The 8,861-nt window shown below is 42.3% G+C and overlaps 1 protein-coding gene across 1 annotated transcript; it reads left to right on the top strand.

Annotated features, from left to right (window-relative positions):
• Positions 1 to 8,069, top strand: ttc39c (tetratricopeptide repeat domain 39C). Its single transcript, XM_054603348.1, has 14 exons — positions 1 to 140; positions 1,268 to 1,316; positions 2,205 to 2,333; positions 3,172 to 3,286; positions 4,948 to 5,308; positions 6,253 to 6,421; positions 6,535 to 6,628; positions 6,729 to 6,836; positions 6,921 to 7,030; positions 7,129 to 7,252; positions 7,352 to 7,449; positions 7,546 to 7,650; positions 7,768 to 7,806; positions 7,940 to 8,069. The coding sequence occupies exons 1-14, from the start codon at positions 1 to 3 to the stop codon at positions 8,027 to 8,029; spliced, it is 1,731 nt and encodes a 576-aa protein (XP_054459323.1). The 3' UTR covers positions 8,030 to 8,069.
• The last annotated feature ends 792 nt before the right edge of the window (positions 8,070 to 8,861 follow it).

Here is an 8,861-nt window from a genome sequence, read left to right on the forward strand (position 1 = left end):
ATGGCGGGTCCCGAGCAGTCCCAGTCCCAGGTAGAGGAGAGGGCCGAGCACCTGGATGATGCCGAGATGGCCCTGCAAGGTATTAACATGCTGCTCAACAACGGCTTCAAAGAGAGCGACGAGCTCTTCAGGAGATACAGGTGAGTATGTCATGCTTCATCATCATGGTGATTTGTTGCAGTGTATTGCATGCCTAATGTTTTTATGTGGCAACGTATTACTCCAAGAATATAGTGAGATTGGTAACACTGGGTACAACATGTATCACTGCTATGCAAAGTGTGAAAACAGTGCCCCACATATACAGGGTAAGTCAAATACTTAACTCAATAAGGCTGTTAGATTTTAAATGCATGTTATCATCTGAGTGATGCTCTACAGCAGGGGTGTCAAACTCAAATACACAGTGGGCCGAAATAAAGAAATTGATACAAGTCAAGGGCCAGATGGGTTCAACGTTTATTGAAAACTTATTGAAAGAACCTTAGTGCACATATTGAACCTGGAACTAACAAGGCCTATAGAGTATTGCCTATAACAACATTAATTATGAAATAAATGAAATAAAAATTATAAATAATACATAAATAAATAAAAATAAAAGTAATAAAATCAGTTTCATTAATTGCTTATGGCTCTATCTGCAGTTTTTCCAGAGTAATTTAAAGTGAAAACATTTTCTACAGGCAAACAACAGCCAAAAATAATTTACTTAAAAATCAAATGTCCTGTAGTAGCAAGAGAAAAAAAATGAAAAAATGAAACTACATTAAAAACTGAAAATGCGTCAAAGCACCGTTTGCTGCTCTGTGATGCTCACTGGTCTGAGCCAGACACTTGGTGTCTCATCTTGGATACAAGTTAAACAGACACCTGGAGGCTGTAGAGTCTACAGCCTCCAGGTGTCTGTTTATCCATTGTCAAACCCCCTCTGATTTGATGTTTCTAACAGACATTTTCGTTATGGAGAGTCAAGTCGTGCCACTGTTACCAGCTTTCTGTTTTTTAAGGATATGTTTTGGGGGCATTTTGCCTTTCCAAAAAACACAGACAAACAGATAGTGAATAGTGGGAGATGGACGCTCCACATCAAAGAAACAGATAGCAGTGAGACATGACATCGGTTGTGACAGCCGGACACGGAGATTGCAGATGCACCTGCTCCTTCCCCAGCTGGAAAAGTTATCAGCTTTTTGGGTATGCATGTAATTCGTTCTCTCTGGCTTGACAGTGAATGCAGCTCTCTCCTTCCCTATTCTCTATGTAGGACCCAGAGCCCGCTGATGAGCTTCGGGGCCAGTTTCGTCAGTTTCCTGGTGAGTTTCATCTCAGCTGGTGATTATATGATTATTAGGAGAAAGTCCCCTGGTATCACCTGGAATAAACCCAACCTGTCAAATTGGATGCTTATTATTTTCACCACCGGCATCCTCTCCACTGCGTTTTCGTACATTAACATAATGGATGAATCTTCCTCTCAAGAACAGCGTTCACATTTACTGTAACACTGCGTCCATCACTGATGGGAGAGGGAGATTCTTCACACTGTGACACACATACACACACACACACACACACACACACACACACACACACACACACACACACACACACACACACACACGCACGTACTGTTGCTGAGAGGGCGATGACAATCACACACCACACATGAAGCCAAAGATGATGTCATCCTCTGTCCCCCAGATACTAAATGGCCCTGAAGGCATCAGACCATCATGCCTGGCATTCATACATGCAGCATTAATAGAGAGAATGCCGCAGTTATGCAAGAAAATATCAAAACGTGAAACGACAAATGTCAGTTGAATCCCACTGCATTTTGTGCTTCATTTAAGTGTGATTATTTCCTCACTTGTTCAAGTTGATCTTAAGAGGTTTCAGCAACAACAGAGCAAGGATTTTCAGATTGTTCCGGCTGTGTCGCATTTTTCCAACTTCCAAACGCACAGCTGCACTGATGTCTCCGTGTTCCTCCGCTCACTGTCACCCAGAAAGGGGCCCTTTGTCCTTTTGAAAATGGTTACATAACATTCCTTCCCTCCTATTACTAGATGTTTTCTGTTTGTAATCCAGCTCAAGCACAACAAGACAATTTGGTGTTAATAATAATGATACAATGCATTGCTGCTTTTTTTGAAAAAAATGTTCAAAGAGTAAAACGTTGTGACTGCTTCGCCTTGCAGAACGCCATGATGACATTTGAGGAGGAGAAGATGCAGACGGCCTGTGACGACCTGAGGACCACTGAGAAGCTCTGTGAGAGCGACAGCGCCGGAGTCATAGAGACAATCAGGAACAAGATTAAAAAAAGTGTGAGTACAGCACTATGGATTATGCCAAAATGATATATTATATATATATATTGACTGTAAGGCTGCAACCTCCTAGTCAACTAGTCGACTGATCAGTCGTTTGGTCTTAGTCGACTAAGATTTCTTCAGTCGATTAGTTATTTTAAAAGGTTTTTTCCTGCTCAACTACTTATTTCCAAGAACCATATGAGCACATATCTGGTAAACACACAAGTTAAAGTGGTGTTTTAGTGTATTTCTTTATGGAGACACTCAGTTTTACAGATCTGTTGTTAAATAAACTAATAAGTGTTCGATCAAGTGTCAGTTGACTAAGATTTTCTTGATTTGAGGACAGCCCTAACTGTTGCTCAGCAATAAGACACCTTGAATTTTTTCTCTGATAATACTACTACTGGCAAAGTTGACTGGCAAGAACACCAATTTACACATATAGAATTATTTATTTTTAAAGTATTTTTCGTGAACAAATTCCACCATCGCTGATGTCTACTAATATCGCAGCCAGAACAGGCTGCTCATCAGATATCAGTGTTTATATCCTTGGCGTTGTGCCTAATGATGCAGCCAGCAGTGAGATTATGCCAAACCCACTCACAGATTTAATTAGTGCTTTTGTGAAATGTAATCAACAAACTGGGCGAGGAGTGTGGGGGCTGACTAGCAGCTCTGGGTCATTCAGCATGCAGGTTATGAGTATTACTGAGTATTCAATGTGTGTGTGTGTGTGTGTGTGTGTGTGTGTGTGTGTGTGTGTGTGTGTGTGTGTGTGTGTGTGTGTGTGTGTGTGTGTGTGTGTGTGTGTGTGTGTGTGTGTGTGTGTGTGTGTGTGTTACAGATGGACTCCCAGAGGTCAGGCGTTGTGGTGGTGGACCGCCTACAGAGACAGATTATTGTTGCTGACTGTCAGGTGTACCTCGCAGTGCTCTCCTTCGTCAAGCAGGAGCTTTCAGGTACTCAGATGTAACCCACAAGCCAAAGAGTAACGACCTTAAGTGTCTGTCTCTCATTGCAGCCATGTCATTTATGGTGGTGCGTGTCTGTATGACTGACTGCATGTAGACCATAGACTGTATATCTACTTGCGTGAATGGTATAACTCAAGAACAAGACATGATAGAGATGTCATATCACAGATAAACAGTGAAGAGCACTTTATCTGTTAGGTGCTATGTAAAGTCAGGTGTGTAAGCACAACAATATTAGTTTGTTAACTTTGGTGCTGAAACGTTTAGTCCATCAGTCAATTCAATTCAATTCAGTTTATTTTGTATAGCCCAGAATCACAAATTACAAATTTGCCTCAGAGGGCTTTACAATCTGTGCACATGCGACATCCTCTGTCCTTACACCCTCACATCCTCTGTCCTTACACATCCTCTGTCCACATCCTCTGTCCTTACCCTCACATCCTCTGTCCTTACACCCTCACATCCTCTGTCCTTCCCTCACATCCTCTGTCCTTCCCTCACATCAGCACAGGAAAAACTCCCCTAAAAAAAACCCTTTAACAGGGAGAAAAAAGGAAGAAACCTCTGGGAGAACGACAGAGGAGGGATCCTTCTCCAGGATGGACAGAATGCAATAGATGTCATGTGTACAGAATGAACAGCATAACAGAGATACAACACATTCAATGTATATGACATAAATGATTCATATAATAAGACTACTTATAATAACAGCAGCAATTATTATAGTAGAATTATAATTATGAAAATAGGGATAGTAATGTGATTAATAATAATAATGGAAGTAGCAGTGGGTGTCAGTCGGCTCACAGCAGGAGGCACGACTACGGTCCAGGTACCACAACGATTCATGGAAACCTGCAGAACGAGAAAGCAAAAGGGCTTCAGGGTGGAAGTAAAGCTAAAATGCTTAATGGTACAGGTAATAGTAATAGTAATGTGACTAGTAATAATAATGGTGGTAGCAGTCGGTGTCAGCAGGGCCGTAGCAGGATGCACGACCACGGTCCAGGTACAGCCACGATTTATAGAAGCCTGCAGTCAAGCGACTTATCAACTTAATCAATAAAAAATTGACAATGTTGTTTTTGTATATACTAGCAATTTGAAAGTGACACACTTGCAATCTGCGAGCTTGAGCATTATAAACATATTATTATAAGAATCAGATATTATTATTTGTTATAAAGCTCAGGAATTATAATGATAAAATGACACACGTAGGTTTGTACAAAATGTTTATACTACACTAACTTTGTAATGATGATCCATGTTGTCAGAAAATTGTAGTGAAGTTAAAACGACAATATTTCCCTCTGAACTGTGGCATGAAAAGAAAAGATTCAAGTAAAAATACTTCAAATTTGTACCCTAGTACAGTACTTGAATATATGTACCATTCCACCACCAGTTAGCATAATAACACTTTCTAATTAGCAATGATCAAAAGTTATTAGCCAAAAAAAGTAAACTGTAATTCATCCTGAGGGGAACATGAAGATCTGGTACAAACTTCAAACAGCTGTTCAGTTAATATTTTCAGCTGGTGAGGCTGAAAATAATAACCAACAGACTAATTGATCATGAATATGTTTATTAGTTGCAGAGATGAATTAATGACCTTCTTACTTATCTCCTAACAGCTTACATCAAAGGAGGCTGGATTCTACGTAAGGCGTGGAAAATGTACAACAAGTGCCACAGTGACATCAGCCAGCTGCAGGAGTCCTGCCAGCAGAGGCCCTCCGTCCACGAGGAATCCCTATCAACGGACAACGCCAACCACAATGCGCCGGTGGAGAACTGCGTCACGGCCGAGGCCCTGGACCGGCTCAAGGGCTCCGTCAGCTTCGGCTACGGCCTCTTCCACCTGTGCATCTCCATGGTGCCGCCACACCTGCTCAAGATCATCAACCTGCTGGGTTTCCCCGGCGACCGTCACCAGGGCCTGTCCTCCCTAATGTATGCAAGCGAGAGCAAGGACATGAAGGCACCGCTGGCTACGTGAGTAGGCTCCCAATTTATATAGACATGCATTGGATAATTTGTGAAAACAGAGAACCCTTGACACTAGACCCTGGGAACTTTGAGGATGAGCTCTGTCACTGGTTCTCAATGTTGTCTTTCAACCCTTTAAAATGAATGCTTACTAGCAACCTGTTAGACGTGATACATTTGTATACGATACAAATATTCATATATTTTTAAAGTGCCAGTGTGTATCATTTAGCGGCATCTATTAGCTGAAGTGGAATTTAATGTTCATAACTATGTTGTCCTTAGTATATTATCACCTGAAAATAGAATAGCTGTGTTTTCGTTAGCTTAGAATGAGCCCTTCACATCTACATAGGGAGCAGGTCCTCTTCATGGAGTCCGCCATGTTGCATCGCCATGTTTCTACAGCAACCCATGAACGGACAAAACCAAACACTTTTACTCTACCTCAAGGCCACCGTAGTTTTTCTATATGCTTAAAGCAAAGGGAGGGGTGAGCAAAGCAGCTGGACGCCATCTGCAACCTCACCACTAGATGCCACTAAATCCTACACACTGCTCCTTTAATCCAGTGAATTATCCTGGCCCTCTGCAGAGCACCATCTCTAATAACCTTCCGCGTTCACTGTTATAGTGTATATAATATTAGTAGCTGTACATAATATTTTGCAATTAATTTAAAGGAGGCAGCTAGACTAATAAAGGATGTTTGTCTAATCTGGCAAACTGTAAACTAAACCTTTAATGGCAGGTTAAAGGTCACACTTTAGTGTGTGTGAACCAACTTGTCCTTTTTAACATGTAAAACACAGACCTACCTTTATTGAAATATATTCTATAATGCCATTATAAGTACAGCATAACAGTCAACACAAATCCTCAGTGTAATACAGATTCAGATCCCACATCTCAGAGTGACTGAGGTGATTGTCTCCCGTTGTGCTGCCCAGGTTGGCCCTCTTGTGGTACCACACAGTAGTGCTGCCTTTCTTTGCTCTGGACGGCTCCGATACACACGACGGGCTGCTGGAAGCCAAAGCTATTCTGCAGAGGAAGTCGGTGGTTTACCCCAACTCATCCCTCTTCATGTTCTTCAAAGGACGGGTCCACAGGCTAGAGGTGACGTGCTGCCAGTTCAGGGTTTCTAACAACCAGATCAGACAAACGTTAAGTACAGCAGTCTCTGTCCAGTATCTCATCAACATCCAATGTGCTCTCTCCTCTGTCTGCAGTGCCATATCAACAGCGCTTTGGTCTGCTTCCATGATGCGTTAGAGCTGGCATCAGACCAAAGAGAGATCCAGCATGTGTGTCTCTATGAGATTGGTACGTGATCGCTCATCAGGTTAGTTGCGACATGCTGAAACCTGGTTGTACAGTACAGGGGGGGACTCATTCTGTCTCCGTCCGCTTTTCTTTGTTTCAGGTTGGTGTAGCATGATCGAGATGAGTTTTGAAGACGCGTTCAGGTCATTTGAAAGGCTGAAGAATGAGTCGCGTTGGTCGCAGTGCTACTACGCCTACTTGACTGGAGGTAAGCCTGTCTTGCACCAAATGTATGCTGTTTCTACTCTGTATTTTTGTTTTTATCATCTCCTTTTGTGTTTTTTTCACCCAGTGTGTCAGGGTGCTTCAGGCGACCTGGAAGGGGCAAGCGGGGTTTTCAAAGATGTGCAGAAGCTGTTCAAGAGAAAAAACAACCAGATAGAGCAGTTCGCTGTCAAAAGGGTGGGTTACACTGCATATTTAGCCCTTTTTATCTCATTCATAGTCGTGTCAAGTGTGTCACAAAATTCCCCCCCCCCCCGTCTGGTTTCCATCTGCAGGCTGAGAGATTGAGAAAGATCTCTCCCACCAGAGAGCTATGCATCCTCGGCGTAATTGAAGTGCTGTATCTGTGGAAGGCGCTTCCGAACTGCTCCTCATCTAAACTGCAGATAATGAATCAGGGTGAATGTAACCTTCAGGTTTCATAGCAACATGAGCAAGCTGCAGCGGGAATCCTATGAATTTATTTTTTCCCATAATTTCTTCTTTATTCCTGTTCAGTGTTACAGAGTCTAGATGAAGCTTTGTGCAGAGGCCTGAAACACCTCCTCCTTGGTGCCATTCACAAATGTCACGGGAATGTGAGGGATGCTGTTCAGGTAACAGTCTACATTCAGCATTGAAAGACTTTTCTGTATGTCGACACTTTGAATGTCACTCAGCTTGCCCTCCTCTCCCTTTTACATGCGATCCAGTCCTTCCAACTGGCAGCTAGAGATGAGTACGGGCGGCAGATCAACTCATACGTTCAGCCGTACGCCGTCTACGAGCTCGGATGTATCCTCCTTGCGAAACAGGAGGTCAGTCCGCTGCACGCATACAGCATTCACATTCACAATCATTCATGTTTTGATTTGGATTGTACAGATGTGAACACATGCTCAGCTTCTTTTTTTTTTTTTTTTATCTTAATCTAGACTGTGGGAAAGGGGAGATCATTGCTACTTCAAGCCAAGGTAAGATATTTACATAGCAATCAGCTAAATTAGAATTCATATGAATTCCCCGAGAGTGTTATAATTATGTTGCAAGTGACTGATCGTCTGTCTGTCTGTCTATCTTTCTGTCTTTGTATCTAAAATGTTTTAGGAGGATTTTACAGGCTACGACTTCGAGAACAGGCTTCATGTCCGCATCCATTCAGCCCTGGCTTCTTTGAAGGAAGTAGTGCCTCAGTGACTCCAGCAGGAAGGGAAGCTACAAAAGCTCAAGCTATGCTCATGGCTTTTTACACCACCCAAGTTTTAAGCCATTCAAGATAACTGTATGGCGTCCCTAACCCCAGTGAGATTGTCATGAAGTGTCATCTCTGTGCATTTTGGGATGTGCCACTAGCTTAGCACAAATTTGATGGAAATGGCTAGCCTAGCTATGGCTCGCGGGTTCAAATCTATGGCGAAAAACTCCAAAGCTATGATACCGGTAGAGTTCAGATGTGTCTTGTTAGCCAGCAAGCTAGTCCCCAATACATCCATACTTAGGTTTAACTATCGCAGTTCACAAATTGGTCAAGCCCACTAATGGAACAGGACTATTGGGACGATTGCAGGCCATGAAGCAGTTGTTGGTGAAAAAAATAGCATCAACCGCTTGTTAAACAACAAGTTTTTACATTTCTGTTTTATGGCATGTCATACATAGTATACCCAGTATAAATATGATATATTTTGCTTAGTTGGAAGTTGCAATTTTTCTTGATTTGGCAGAGCTAAGCTAGCTCTTTACCCTTGCTTCCTGCCCTAGCACTAAGCTAGGCTAAACACGCCCATGGCCTATTTCTTAACAAGATGCACGGAGATGAAATTGATCAATCCATGACTCTGGGCATAACAACAAACAAGCATATATCTCCAGATCTCTGACTGTTCCTGTGAGTGCACCCAAATGTATTAGATAGTTAGTAACAATTTTCCTCATTCGCGTGTGTATTTGGAGGACTTCAGTAATGCCTCCCCCCTCCCTTCAGTGAGCAATTCAGCACATAAAAATAATGTTATAATGAGATTTATTA

This window comes from Anoplopoma fimbria, chromosome 8 (genome assembly GCF_027596085.1).
Source record: "Anoplopoma fimbria isolate UVic2021 breed Golden Eagle Sablefish chromosome 8, Afim_UVic_2022, whole genome shotgun sequence".
NCBI classification, from domain to species: Eukaryota; Metazoa; Chordata; class Actinopteri; order Perciformes; family Anoplopomatidae; genus Anoplopoma; species Anoplopoma fimbria.